The 15,773-nt window shown below is 36.3% G+C and overlaps 1 protein-coding gene across 2 annotated transcripts in view; it reads right to left on the bottom strand.

The window, feature by feature from the left end:
* Window positions 1-15,773, bottom strand: part of ATG5 (autophagy related 5) — a 117,775-nt gene that overhangs the window by 82,196 nt on the left and 19,806 nt on the right. For both annotated transcript variants that reach the window (XM_055432867.1, XM_088840676.1), the window contains exons 3-4: window positions 14,169-14,296; window positions 1,874-1,952 (exon numbers count right to left, since the gene is read on the bottom strand). In XM_055432867.1, the coding sequence (XP_055288842.1) occupies window positions 1,874-1,952; window positions 14,169-14,296 (207 nt within the window). The remainder of the gene's footprint in view (window positions 1-1,873; window positions 1,953-14,168; window positions 14,297-15,773) is intronic.

Raw genomic sequence — 15,773 nt, 5'->3', positions numbered from 1 at the left:
GTCAGCCATCATTTACCTACTGTCCTCTTTTATGTGTCATTTTGGTGGCTGCTTTCAAGATTTTCTGTTTATAACTGGCTTTCAAAGGATTATAATGTGCCTGGGTGTAGTCTTCTACATAGTTATTTGCTTTAGATTTGCTGAGCTTCTCTGACACATAGACTTGTGTTTTCTCCTCCAAATTTGGAAAATTACTAACCATTGTGTCTTTTTTCAAAAAAAATCCAACTGAGATATAATTCATATACAACTCGTTTAAAACTGACCATTTTGAAGACTAGAACCCAGTAGTTTTTAGTACACAATTTACTATAACATTAACATGGTATCTGAAACCACATCAATAAACATTCGACCTCTGTTACGTTAAAATTACTGATGCTAATCATGTACTTTGAATGACTTTCACACATGCATAATTTTACAACATCATGCACTGGTTATTTGGAATATATTTGTTTACTGAGTTAAGGTTAAATGTTCTCCAAATGTTTTCACATTACCCTATATAAAATCTCTTAAAATCTGACATGACAGTAAACCAATCATAAAGATTCTAAGCCTTTCCTATCATTATTACAATCCATCAACTGATTCAATCAATAATTACAGAGGGCCTAGCATCCAATGCCAGCGAGGTACCACAAAATGTGTGTGAGTGTCTTTTGCGTCTTTCACTCATATATCTCAGGCTCCTAGAACACTGCTTGGCTGGCCCATAGCAGACTGAATATTTGTTGAATGAATATACAAACAGGTAGATATGATGTATCCTAACCTAGATTTCAAAGTTTTTTAAGGTATGACACACACATACACATAATCTAACTACCAGAATTACTTTGCAACATAATGGGAAAGACCTGCTAGGCAACATGGAACCCCTACACTTTTTTACCTTCATACTATCCTAAACATAAATTATTATACATACAGACAGACTTGGCTTTTCACAGTAACTGAAACTCAAACATACCAGAACCATGTCCTCCCTCTGTATGGTTTCGTAGTAACTAACTTCTGTGGGAATATGGTGCTATGTAAAGCATTTTAGTCCAAATAATAGGGAAATAAATGTCAACGAACCACAAATTCAATTTTAGAAAAATGGGAAAGAAAGCAACTTAGAAAGATATGGCAAGCCTCTGGGCACTCACTTTGAATAAATGTCCCTAATGCAAAAGCAAATCACACAGCTAAATGACTTTTCAAACTCTTAACATGTGTCCCTCCCACTATATCTCACCATTCGAGAATCACTGCCTAGTAATCAACTAAGAGAAGGGGTCCAGTCCTTCAGCAGTACTTGTGACGTGCTTATGCAGTGGGGCATGGAGAATCAGGGTGGTTAGAGAGAAAGAGAGATGAGATTTTTATAAAATATTAAGACAAAATTAGGTTACAATAAAACTAGCCTGGACTCTTGAAAAACCACAGGAATTAATGTTTCTCAAAACAGACTTACATCCAGTCTTTGGCTTTCTGTCTCCTAACACTTCTCTTCATTCCGTCAAAATAGCCTTAGAGCTACTCAGTGTTAGGTTGCCTCCTTCCCCATTCTCATGCCCACATGCACTCTGGATTTTGCTCTCCCTATTTGAGATTTTTTTTAATGAAAATAATTCCAAAATATTTAATTTCAAACATGGTGTGTCGGGCTCCAATAAAGAAAAGGCACTCACACATTAAATGTTTAAATGGTTGTGCCAAAAAGTTAAGAAGGAATCGAAGGACATCTTACACATAAACACAAACGGCAGCTTAGCAAATAAAAGTATCATGGGAAAGCATAACAACTTCAAATTCTACTCTAAGGCTACTTACTAAGCAGTACCACAAACGAGACAAATGGAACATGCTATATAGACTATACCTTAAAATGTACTGTGATGTTCCAAGGAAGAGCTGAACTTGATGCAAGAAGATCAAATAGCAAACCGATTGGATAATGCCTAAAAATGAAAGAGTACAGTATAAGAAAAAATAAATATTCAAACTACAAATGCAAAATAAATTTCAAGTACATTTTAACATCAAGTATTAGGGGACTTTAACCACAAATCACAGGAAGGTGATATTTTACACAGTTACTTGCTTGGGCTAGTATAGCAAGTTTTCAGGCATCAGGGTTTTATTCCCCCCTAACCATTTCATTCCCCAGGGATTTTTCAATATACATAATGAAATGGTACTAAGGAACCCTTTATCAGCCATGAGCACTGTTACGTCACAGTACTGCAACACTTAATTATACCAGTATTCATTTGGGATGATGAGCTTTTTTTTAAACAACTTAAATTTTACAATTTTAAGACCTGAGAAGAGCACCTAAAGAAGCATGAAATCACTTATTTTGTGCTTATTACTATCAACATTACAGCATATAAATTTCCAATCTTCTCTTTATGCATACAATTCTAAATATAGATTAGGCTCATCCTTTACAAACTGTTATAACCTGTTTTTTTATGTAACAATATGTCAATATTTTCTAAAGTCACTGAATATTCTTCTATAACCTAAATCTAAAGTTTTTTTTAAAAAATTATAAATGTCAACTTCTAAATAAGAGAACATTTCCTAATATAATCATTACTCATAGCAAAATTATGTAGTAACAAGCAAGTTAACAATGCAGATTTTGCAGACTTCAAAGAACAAACCTTACTTTTTATACCCCTTTAAAGAATCTAAAGTAATTATCAAAATTAAATAATCCTCCCAACAAAGGCTAATAGAGAACTGCTTGGTTTTATGCACAGTCTTATTCTTTCCTCCATAATATATTAGTGAATTACTCCTAGGTTTAAGAGTGGAAAACTTTGAAAATACATCAGTTTATTTCAAAATGAGTGATCCAAACACATTACCTGACCAAAATTCAAAGATTAGCTAACCGTATTTCTGTTTGCCTACTATACAAATAGTAATGCTGGTTCCAAATAGGAAAAGGAGTATGTCAAGGCTGTATATTGTCACCTTGCTTATTTAACTTATATGCAGAGTACATCATGAGGAACGCTGGGCTGGAAGAAGCACAAGCTGGAATCAAGATTGCTGGGAGAAATATCAATAACCTCAGATATGCAGAAGACACTACCCTTATGGCAGAAAGTGAAGAGGAACTCAAAAGCCTCTTGATGAAAGTGAAAGAGGAGAGTGAAAAGGTTGGCTTGAAGCTCAACATTCAAAAAACAAAGATCATGGCATCTGGTCCCATCACTTCATGGGAAATAGATGGAAAAACCGTGGAAACAGTGTCAGACTTTATTTTGGGGGGCTCCAAAATCACTGCAGATGCTGACTGCAGCCAGGAAATTAAAAGACGCTTACTCCTTGGAAGGAAAGTTATGACCAACCTGATAGTATATTAAAAAGCAGAGACATTACTTTGCCAACAAAGGTCCGTCTAGTCAAGGCTATGGTTTTTCCCGTGGTCATGTATGGATGTGAGAGTTGGACTGTGAAGAAAGCTGATCGCTCAAAGAATTGATGGCTTTGAACTGTGGTGTTGGAGAAGACTCTTGAGAGTCCCTTGGACTGCAAGGAGATCCAACCAGTCCATTCTAAGGGAGATCAATCCTGGGTGTTCTTTGGAAGGACTGATGCTGAAGCTGAAACTGCAATACTTTGGCCACCTCATGCGACGAGTTGACTCACTGGAAAAGACTCTGATGCTGGGAAAGGTTGGGGGCGGGAGGAGAAGGGGACGACAGAGAATGAGATGGCTGGATGGCATCACTGACTCTGTGGACATGAGTTTGAGTGAACTCCGGGAGTTGGTGATGGACAGGGAGGCCTGGCGTGCTGTGATTCATGGGGTTGCGGAGAGTCGGACACGACTGAGCGACTGAACTGAACTATACAAACAAAGTTATAATGTATATAATATAATTGTGGAGAAATCATCAGTCCTCAGAGATCATATTTTTATTTAAAATGAATTCAGGATGAATGCCTTGCTAGTAAAATAAAACAGTGAGTAGTTTTAGTCATGTATGTGTTATATCTCTTAATAAAACCCTCAAACTTTTAACTGAATGTCAGAAACTAACACAAATCTTTCAAAACTAGAAATGAATATAATTTTGGATTAACTAAATTACAGAATGCTTTCTTTAGTAAATTCTGAAATCAGGAAAAACTCTAGTCTCAGTTAAAAACTGAAATAAAAACAGTAATTTAAAAAGTACTGCACTATAAACAAGTTATGGATCCTATACACTTCTTGTCCTTCTCTCTGACCTCTTAAAATTGTACAAGCTCTATGTAACGCCATACATTTTCACAAAATAGACCTTTTTTAAGTCTTCATGTCCCTCTGAGGTATCTCCAATCAGATTAAAAATGAATGTGCGTACTTAAACTGAAAGAGCATACTGTCTTCCCAACTATATGGGCTTTCCCAGTGGCTCAATGGTAAAGAATCCGCCTGCAACACAGTAGACACAGGGGGATGAAGGTCTGATCCCTAGGTCGGTAAGATCCCCCGGAGAAGAGCATGGCAACCCACTCCAGTATCCTTGCCAAGAAAATCCAATGGACAGAGGAGCCCGGCGGGCTATGGCCCATGAGGTCACAAAGAGTTAGACATGACTGAAGCAGGTGAGCATGCACGCGTGCACATAGTTAACCTATTGGAGAGATTTACCAATAATCCCATAAAATGACTAGCAATTCAGTGTTTCTACTGTTCAAAAATGGAACTACACACAAATTCTTAAGTTAAATTAAATATTATTTTAAAGCAACCTATACTATCATATAAAAATCAAGTATAATTTTAAAAATAAGTATGAGTTAATATAGTAAGATTCAATAATCAATTTTTTACCCTCAACATTAAAAAAAAACTGTAAGTGCACAGAATCTCAAACAGGGTAGATAAGAGTTGCTGAATGTATAAATCAAGATCCATAGAATAGTTAACCCTTGGTATACCAATAAAAATCCAATGGGCCCAATATTAGATTGTGAACTTCTTTTCTGTGCAGTTATAACTATTTTAAGATTAATATTTTATAACTTTAATTTTTTCTTAAAAGTCTTCCAAAAATCACAAAGAAAACTCACTTGAAAAAAAAGAATAAGATTAGCAACTGCCATATGAATTCACTGGACCTTTTTATAAATCTAAGACATACTGTGACATTTAGTGATCTTATTTTTTTCCTCCATCTTGAAACATTTTGCTACTTCATTCCAGAATTATTTCATCATTACTTATCAATTATTCCTAACTGAAAAAAAAAAAGATTGATGAGATTAGTAAGAATGGAAGAATAATGTTACACCTAGTAGAAAGATATAATAATGTATCCTTCTTCCATTTTCTTACTTTGTCACCTAAAACATCATATCGTATTTCAACAAAGTATAAAATAAGGATGCAGACCTCATCTTTGGAGTCTGCTTTCAGCTCTCATTAACACAGGTGAAAATTCAAAATGACAGAGAATGGCTACACAATTAGATAAATCAGAAGATTTTTGCAAAGAGACACAAACCAGTACTTTAGACTTTAAAGACATTGGGAAAATGATCATTTAAGTAAAATCTCAGACTATGAGTCTTTAGATGATGATATCCTTTCAATGAATTTTATAAAACTCAAGAACTGATGAATGAACAGTGTATTTCTAAGGACATATGGCACTCTTATCCACATAATCAAAGAAAGTATTTCTTCATATAGTATTTTATGAGTAGAATCTAAACATTTCATTTTTGCTAAAAGAATGAGTGTCAATATTCTTATCTTTAACGCTATATGTACACTGCAATTTTTTTGACAGTAAGTTCAGTTCAGTCGCTCAGTTGTGTCCGACTCTTTGCGACCCCATGAACCGCAGCACGCCAGGCCTCCCCAATTCCCAGAGTCCACCCAAACTCATGTCCATTGAGTCGGTGATGCCATCCAACCATCTCATCCTGTCATCCCCTTCTCCTCCTGCCCTGACAGTAAGTGGGCAAAAGTGAAAGGTAGATTTGTACACAAAGATGACTGGAAGTAATTAGATGATGTAGAAATTAAAAAGAATTGGACTGGATGTTTACTCATTTAAAAAAGAAATTATTTTACAATAAAATAATGATATAAGGCTTTAATAATTTTGCAAAGCACTGCTGTTAACCACACAAAGAACCAGAAGTAATGATAAGCTAGAACTTCATAGAGGTCTATTTGAATGTTTGATAACTAATGAGCAGTTATTTGCATTGAGGACACTGCCCATTTTTTATATATACACATTCAAAACCAGTGAAAACATGGAGCAAAAATTTGAATTTCTGTATTTAAATGCTTAGTAAAATTTCTAATAAAGTTATTATACACCATTCCTTTATTCTTCTCTAAATGATTTATAAAGTGACTTAAATATACATATATACACACATATATATTTTAAAGTTTACTAGTCTCAGTAAATGATGATGATTTTTCCTGACATACTGAGGATTAGGATGGAAATTTAAGTACGATAATTTCTAAAACATTAAAATTTAAAACATGTAAAATATTACCATAAAAGCATTTTAAATAAAATAATATCTAACCTGTAACAAACATTAAAAATAAAACTAAGCCAGAAAAATACAGGAGAAAAATAACTATTTACTTATATATATTGTCAAAGTATACAGATCGTATGTGGATCATCAATGCAGTTGTTTATGTCAGAATGATTTTGATGCAAGCATACTAACTCCAAACAAATGCACCACCTGAATTAACTGGTTCCAAGATTCCTTATTTCTGGTGAATCTATCACTATGCAAGAAAATCTAAAAAAAAGAACTAGCAAACAGTTAAAAGTACTGACTTTTTCTTACACTATAATCTGATTTATGTCAAAAATTTCAAAAGTAGTAATTTGCACAATTCTTCTAAATGGATATTCTATATAGTTTTGTTAGGAAGCTCCTAACCTATAATACAGAAACCACATAAGCCATACCTATGAGCAAATTGTAATGTAGCCTTTCGGCTGTTACATTGCTAATCCTGCCAGTTGAACCTAAAGTTAAAAGAAAAGGAAGTAGTGAGGACTTGAACCTGAATACACCCAGAAGACGACACAACCAGCAAAGGTTCAATCTACTGTGCTGTAAAAACTGACTGCACCAGAATAGTGTTACACCTACTTTCACATTTTATTCATTTTTTTCTTCCTTAAATTGCTCTCAGTTCAGTTCAGTTCAGTCGCTCAGTCGTGTCCGACTCTCTGCGACCCCATGAATCACAGCACGCCAGGCCTCCCTGTCCATCACCAACTCCCGGAGTTCACTCAAACTCATGTCCACAGAGTCGGTGATGCCATCCAGCCATCTCATTCTCCGTCGTCCCCGTCTCCTCCCACCCCCAATCCCTCCTAGCATCAGACTCTTTTCCAGTGAGTCAACTCGTCGCATGAGGTGGCCAAAGGATTGGAGTTTCAGCTTTAGCATCAGTCCTTCCGATGAAAACCCAGGATTGATCTCCTTGAGAATGGACTGGTTGGATCTCCTTGCAGTATAAGGGACTCTCAAGAGTCTTCTCCAACACCACAGTTCAAAAGCATCAATTCTTCGGCGATCAGCTTTCTTCACAGTCCAACTCTCACATCCATACATGACCACGGGAAAAACCATTGCCTTGACTAGACGGACCTTTGTTGGCAAAGTAATGTCTCTGCTTTTTAATATATTATCAAGGTTGGTCATAACTTTCCTTCCCAGGAGTAAGCGTCTTTTAATTTCATGGCTGCAATCACCATCTGCAGTGATTTTGGAGCCCCAAAAAATAAAGTCTGACACTGTTTCCACTGTTTCCCCATCTATTTCCCATGAAGTGATGGGACCAGATGCCATGATCTTTGTTTTCTGAATGTTGAGCTTCAAGCCAACCTTTTCACTCTCCTCTTTCACTTTCATCAAGAGGCTTTTGAGTTCCTCTTCACTTTCTGCCATAAGGGTGGTGTCATCTGCATATCTGAGATTATTGATATTTCTCCCAGCAATCTTGATTCCAGCTTGTGCTTCTTCCAGCCCAGCGTTCCTCATGATGTACTCTGCATATAAGTTAAATAAGCAAGGTGACAATATACAGCCTTGACGTACTCCTTTTCCTATTTGGAACCAGTCTGCTGTTCCATGTACATTTCTGACTGTTGCTTCCTGACCTGCATACAGGTTTCTCAAGAGGCAGGTCAGGTGGTCTGGGATTCCCATCTCTTTCAGAATTTTCCACAGTTTATTGTGATCCACACAGTCAAAGGCTTTGGCATAATCAATGAAGCAGAAATAGATGTTCTTCTGGAACTCTCTTGCTTTCTCCATGATCCAGCGGATGTTGGCAATTTGATCTCTGGTGCCTTTGCCTTTTCTAAAACCTGCTTGAACATCTGGGAGTTCACGGTTCACATATTGCTGAAGCCTGGCTTGGAGAATTTTGAGCGTGACTTTACTAGCGTGTGAGATGAGTGCAATTGTGCGGTAGTTTGAGCATTCTTTGGCATTGCCTAAATTGCTCTAGCCTTTTCTAAATTCAATCCTCAAAATGAATTAACAATTTTTCTGCATAAGTTGTTGCTTCTTTACTCTTTCATTACTGGTAAAACACATGGACATACTGTACACGGTATAGCAGTAACAGGTACGCTCTGAGGTTAGCCAAGGGTGCTCATTCTAGTCTAAACATCTGAATTAGATAGCAAACCAGTATTTTAAGACTAGCATTGAAAGGAATGTTCCCTATATTCTAGAGAACTATTGTCCCACTCCATTTCATTTAAATAAATGCATTCTATTCATAAGTTTCCTACATTAGTGATTCACTGAAAACAGGATTGCTGCTGCTGCTGCTGCTGCTAAGTCACTTACATTTTAATAAATAAAAAGAGGTTTAACTCAAATGCAAACCAAAGTAATTTGATGAATACAATCTATTTTGCCTTTCTCTATGGTATAAATACAAACAATTACAGGCTAGCACTGTGTGTCTCAGCTTTCTAAGTCTATTCTTTTGCAAGAAAAAGTACAGAAATAACCAACTAAAGGGATACTACCTGTGTAAAATGCTAATAAGTAAGCCACATTTCAAAAATCTAGTTTACAGAATAATTTATAAAATTCTAAAAATTCACCACCTTAGAAAAATGACTAGATGTAAGAGAAGAGCCTGGACAGTATTTACAATTAAGATGTAAAAGTTATTTTGTTAAAATTCACTTTTGAAATCACATAGGTACAGTATTAATTAATTCTGGGTCAATGGATATTGTATGTCTACAACTTCAGTATTTGTTGCTTTTCTTTAAATTCAAAGGTAGTTTCAACAACTTATTTCCAATAGTCAGTCTTGAAAATAAGTCAATTTATACAAAACAATAATATCCCAGTAGAGACATGTTTTACAGTTGACAGAGAACTTTTTCTGAATTTTGTACCTAGAGGCCTAAGATCTAACTAGCAAAGTATTCTTTAAAGAACCAAGGTCTTTTCTCCTAAAATAAGCCTAATATAAAAGTAACAAATCTGAACACTTGAGTTAAGGTAACAAGAAGTGAAGTGAAAGTCGCTCAGTCCTGTCTGACTCTTGTAACTATCTCTTAAAGTGTAATGTTAGAGCACCCTCTGCTGACTAATCAACTCAAACACTTTCAAGAAAGAGATCCTTAAGATCAGCTTTTTTCATTTCCCATATAATTTTTAAACATTAAAAGACATAAAGAATGTAGAGGATAAAGCACTAAACAGATAAAGCCTCCTTGGCACCTCTTCACAAATCGACAATATATTAAGTATTCATTATATGCATACCACCATCCTTAAATATTTTCCTATTCTAATATGGACAATTTAACATGTAATTAGAACATACAGAATCAGAGAAAGCAACAACAACTAACAAAAAGAATTACCACCACATACAGCAAAAAGATCCCTGAACTGACAGCCTCAATATATGGTCCTACTTGCTCATTTGAGTAAGTTATTTTATTTGAGTCTCAGTTTTATCAATAAAAAAACTTAGGTTCATCTATTCATTCAACATTTACTCAGCACCTCTTCTGAGCCACTGCTTAAGCTACAAAGCACCTGCTCAAGTACCTCACACAGATGATTAAATATCTGCAAAATAATTAATATAAATAGGAGAAAGAGTTATTATAAAGAGAAAGAATATCAATTTATACTTTCTTCCTTCTTTTAGGAATTGTCTAAACTGGTATTCTATTTTCTTTCTCACTTGAATTTACTTAAAACTCCAAAGAATCAAACATAAGGCAGCTATAATCATCCTACTCAAATAAATGTTCCTCTACTCTTTTTTTTGATAATTTTTAATAATTTTATTTATTTATTTTTGGCTGTCCTGGGTCTTCATTGCTGCGTGGGCTTTTCTCTAGTTGTGATAAGAGAGGGCTACTCTTCATTGCAGTACTCGGCATTTTCATGGCAGTGGGTTCTCTCATTGCAGGCTCATATGTGCAGGCTGGGAGTAGTTGAGACTCCCAGGCGCTAGATGACAGGATCAATAGTTGTGGAGCACAGGCTTAGCAGCTCTGCACCATGTGGTATCTTTCTGGATCAGGGATTGAACCTGTGTCTCTTACACTGGCAGGCCAACTCTCCACCACTGAGCCATCAGTGGTGGCTCCTCTACTACTTAAGACATCTTTATGGTCTCAAAAGTCCAAGTCGTACAAAACTTCAGTGGTAGCTGCTTCTCTACAATGATTATCCTATCCTATGAAGCCCACTGCTTAAATGCTAGGCAGATATTGACAACCTATTTTCAGGAAAACAACTCTTATCACACAGGAGAAAATTGCTATGGTTGGGAGCAAAGAGAGAAAAGGTCAGAACTTAGTCTAGAGGCTTTGGATTACATTCACGCCTCAGTAAATTATTCATTCCTCAAATATATAGAGTACCTAACAATACTAAAAGAAACATTGTATCAAAAGCAGTTAAAGGGCTTCCCTGATGGCTCAGTGGTAAAGAATCCAGTTGCCAATGCAGGACACAAGGATGTGATCCCTGATCTGGGAAGATCCTACATCCTGCGGGGCACCTAAGCCCATAGGGCACAACTATTGATGCTAGGAAGAATTGGGGGTGGGTGGAGACGGGGACGACAGAGAATGAGATGGCTGGATGGCATCACCGACTCGATGGACATGAATTTGAGTGAACTCCGGGAGTTGGTGATGGACAGGGAGGCCTGGCGTGCTGTGATTCACGGGGTCTCAAAGAGTCGGACACGACTGAGCGACTGAACTGAACTGAACTGAATTGAGCCTGTGCTCTTAAACCCAGAAGCTTCAACTACTGAGACCAAGTGCTGCAATTACTGAAGCCCACGTGCCCTAGAGACAGTGCTCAGTAACAAAAAAAGCCACAGCAATAAGAAGACTATACACAGCAACGCGAGAGTAGCCCCAGATCTTCAGTTCAGTTCAGTTCAGCCGCTCAGTCGTGTCCGACTCTCCGCAACCCCATGAATCACAGCACGCCAGGCCTCCCTGTCCATCACCAACTCCCGGAGTTCACTCAAACTCATGTCCACAGAGTCGGTGATGCCATCCAGCCGTCACATCCTCTGTCGTCCCCTTCTCCTCCCGCCCCCAACCTTTCCCAGCATCAGAGTCTTTTCCAGTGAGTCAACTCGTCGCATGAGGTGGCCAAAGTATTGCAGTTTCAGCTTTAGCATCAGTCCTTCCAATGAACACCCAGGATTGATCTCCTTTAGAATGGACTGGTTGGATCTCCTTGCAATATAAGGGACTCTCAAGAGTCTTCTCCAACACCACAGTTCAAAAGTATCGATTCTTTGGTGATCAGCTTTCTTCACAGTCCAACTCTCACATCCATACATGACCACGGGAAAAACCATTGCCTTGACTAGACGGACCTTGGTTGGCAAAGTAATGTCTCTGCTTTTTAATATACTATCAAGGTTGGTCATAAATGACAGAAAAGCCCACAGAGCAATGAAGACCCAGCACAGGCAAAATAAATAAATAAAATTATAAAAAAAATTTTTTTAAATAGCCATTAAATGAGTGCACAAGACATAGCTATGAAACTGGTATCATACATAAAAAGTTAACACCCCCAAAACTAAAATGAAGACAATGTGAACACAACTGCTTTCACATAAGCTCTCTAAAAGGAAAAATAACTTCGCTCTTTAATAAAAGTTTTTCAGAAAGGATAAATAATGACAAAGTAGGAACACGTATCTTAAAGACAACGTAACAGGGAGAAATGGGACCAAATGTCACTTACTGATATCATATATAGAATACAAACCTACAGAAGACAAATCACATCAAATACAAAAATAATCACTACACAAGATGAATTAAAATAGCAGCTGAAAGATGAAGACATAATAACCATTTACTATAAAAGCTAAGTTGAGGTTTCTCATCTCTTCCAAAATTTCTCAATTGGAGGTGGCTTTGCATCCCATGCCCTGCAACATTTTTATTATCACAACTGGCAACAGTGAGTAGGGGCCAGGGCTGCTACTAAAAATACTGCAACATCCACAGTAGCCCTTCCACAATAAAGAATTATCTGTCTTCAAACGTCAATACGGCCCTTGTTGAGAAATTATGCTTTACAATGATAAAACTAAAAAGCCCACTGTCAGTCACATCAGTTCTTCTTATGGTAATCGATAACTGTAGCCCGCCAGGCTCCTCTGGCCATGGGATTTCCCAGGCAAGAATACTGGAGTGGGTTGCCATTTCCTTCTCCAAATGGACAACTAATGCACATAACGCAATACAATTTCAATATCCAATTATAATATAGACAGAACTGTCAAGAACATAGATATATCCTATTGCTACTCACCCACAATCTTTCCCCCTCCTTCCTTTCCCTCTACTCTCCTGATCCTTGCTGCTCTTATACTTCTTTTAAGCCACCTTCCCATTCCAAAACCTCCAATTCTTCTGAGAAATAAAAAGAAAACAGAAAACATTGACTTATCTATGCTGCCTGAGGTCTAGAATTATTCAAGAGTCATAATGAGTCTGATAATGTGATTATGAAGATCTGTATTGTTTTGATTAAAAAATGAACGTTATACCAAATAAAAAAAAAGGTTAGTGACGTGACCCATGACTCAATACAAGACATTACCTTGTAGGTTTCTGAATCATTAAGAGAAATCTAACTACTCTTGGAAATTAATCAGCACAAGGTGAGTTCCAAAAGTTCACTCCTTATTTCTAAATGATCCTGGGATTCAAGACAGTTGTACTTATTACATACCTACTAGCTCTCTTTTATTTGCTTTAAGCCTCTTTTAAAAGTCTTCATTTTTTACTATTCCAAGATTCAGACAGCAAGTCCATTATTAAACTATTTATATTCTTCGTGCTTCACTTAAAGCTTGACTCAGTCTGTACCTTTTTCATTTAACTACACCTATATGGAAGCATTTCAACAACTGTATCTCAGCATATCGTGGGTCATTTTATTCTTCTTCCTGTAACTTCTTCAATTTCCTTAAATATTTTTGGAAGCCCAATGACCAAAGCGCCCAGTAACAGAGGAAGCACAAAATTACATCATCTGTAGATAGATAAGCCCAGATTTGGGATTTATTTTCAGTATGTTTCTGAAAAAGAATATTTATTTTAAATCTTTCTGAAAAATATAGTACTCTGATATATCAACAAAATTATTTTTCACATAAAAAGGAAATCAATATACTTTAACTACTAGACCAAAGCTAAACAACATGTGCTTATAGCACAGTGGTCAACTGTATGTGGCAATCAGTTTGAAAGATGCCCCATCAGGTAATCATCTGTATATAAATATCTGTTTATAAAGATTTTAGAGACAGAAACAAAATTGAATAGTATCACAGAATGACTTATTCATATTTTAAATATATGTTAAAAAAATAACCAAATATACTATTATCATGTCATATAAAAAAATCTATTGATGAAAATATATAAATCTGTCCCATGCATCCAAATAGAAGGCAGAAATATTTCCAATAAAATATTTTAGCATTAATTTAAAATCCACTTTATTATAGAACTAGACTAGTGATTTCTTGCACAGAACTTTTTAAAAACTGCTTCAAAGCACTATATCTTCTTAAAGCTATCATATACTCAATGCTTAATAATGCAGAAAATTTCACTCACCATTTCAGCGGTGTGCCTTCATAGTCAAACCATATCTCACTAATGTCTTCTTGTCTCATAACCTTCTGAAAGTGCTTTTTCACTTTGTCAGTTACCAACGTCAAATAACTTACTCTTGGCAAAAGCAACTGAAATGAAAATTTATAAAACCATATTTACTATTTTTTTCAAAAAGAAATACACTAAATAGGCTTTTAAACTACATTTTGAATATTCTGAAAAACAGCCATGTTTTTTGCATTATTTTGAATATTATACACAAAGCAAAATGTTTTTTATAGAAAATCAAAGGCTAAAGGTTAAGATGACTTAAAATTTCTTATGAGGTCATTATTTGATGTATAGCTTATACAGTAAATGCCTAGAATAAACAAGTCTATGTGTAATCCTTCTGTAAAAGTTTTTTCCAAATAAAAATACAATGCAATCAGAAGCCATACTATTTAGGATACTTATTAGTTCTATCAAATTTAACTTGAAAATTAATATGATTCACCTGAGTTAATTCAACTTCTGGGAAGATAACAACTCAGTGTAATGTACACTTTGACTTATCAATCAAGACTTCTCAGTTGATCCATCATATTTTGATAATCTACTGTGTACTGACTCGGTTATGTGAAGAACACCAAGGCAAGGACATAATCTATCCTCATCTACAAGGCTAAAATAAAGTGGAGGTTAAATAAAAACTCCTAAAAAGTACTTATAAAAATACTTCATGGCAGCAACAGAAAGGCCTTTAAAGGTCAGCTGGAAGATTTCATTTGATAAACAATGAAGCCCACTATGATACCACAAATAAAATGATATGATGAGAAATACTGAGAAAAGTGAAAGTGTCAGTTGTTTAGTCATGTCTGACTCTTTGCAACCCCATGGACTGTAGCCCACGAGGCTTCTTTGTCCACGGAATTCTTCAGGCAAGAATACTGGAGTGGGTAGCCATTCCCTTCTCCAGGGGATTTTCCTGACCCAGGGATCAAATCCACGTTGCCCACATGCAGGCAGATTCTTAACCATCTGAGCCACCAGGGAAACCCCAAAGAGAAACAGTACTTGAGGGTTCTCCTAACCATAAAGACTGCAATAAGATTCTAAACAGGAAATCTGTTAAGGAAATACTACATGAGATGAGAAAGAAGGAATGGAAAAGTAGGGGAGGCCTGGAAATTAGAACAAATTTTGGTGATAACTAATGAAGAAATCTGAAGGAAGTAAGAGACGTTAGATGACTAACTTTTGAGCTACATATTCACATCTTTAAATGCAAAAAAGCACAAGCTTAGAATAGAATGCTGATGAACTGGAGTCCTGCTAGTGTCAGTCAACTCTAATCTGTCCTTATGGAGGCTGGACCTACTTGGACTTTGGAGAGAGAAAAGTCTGGAAAGGAACATTGAGGATGGTATAGTAAGAACTGGAATAGTATGAAGGCCATCAGTGTTATTCCCCCCAGGAAAAGAGCGCAGAAAGAAAACACAAGAGAGCAATGATTTATTTAAAGAACCTACAAATAGATAAAAGGAGGAACTTGGCAAAAATTCATGTATTCTCCTCCTTTGCAGGAGAAGCTCTAGCCATTTCTTGCTTTCCTAAGGTTCT

This window comes from Moschus berezovskii, chromosome 10 (assembly GCF_049115385.1).
Source record: "Moschus berezovskii isolate FMDL1 chromosome 10, NW_MosBer_1.0, whole genome shotgun sequence".
NCBI lineage: Eukaryota > Metazoa > Chordata > Mammalia > Artiodactyla > Moschidae > Moschus > Moschus berezovskii.
Note: the sequence above shows the minus strand (reverse complement) of the source record. Positions and strands in the feature narration are given on the sequence as shown.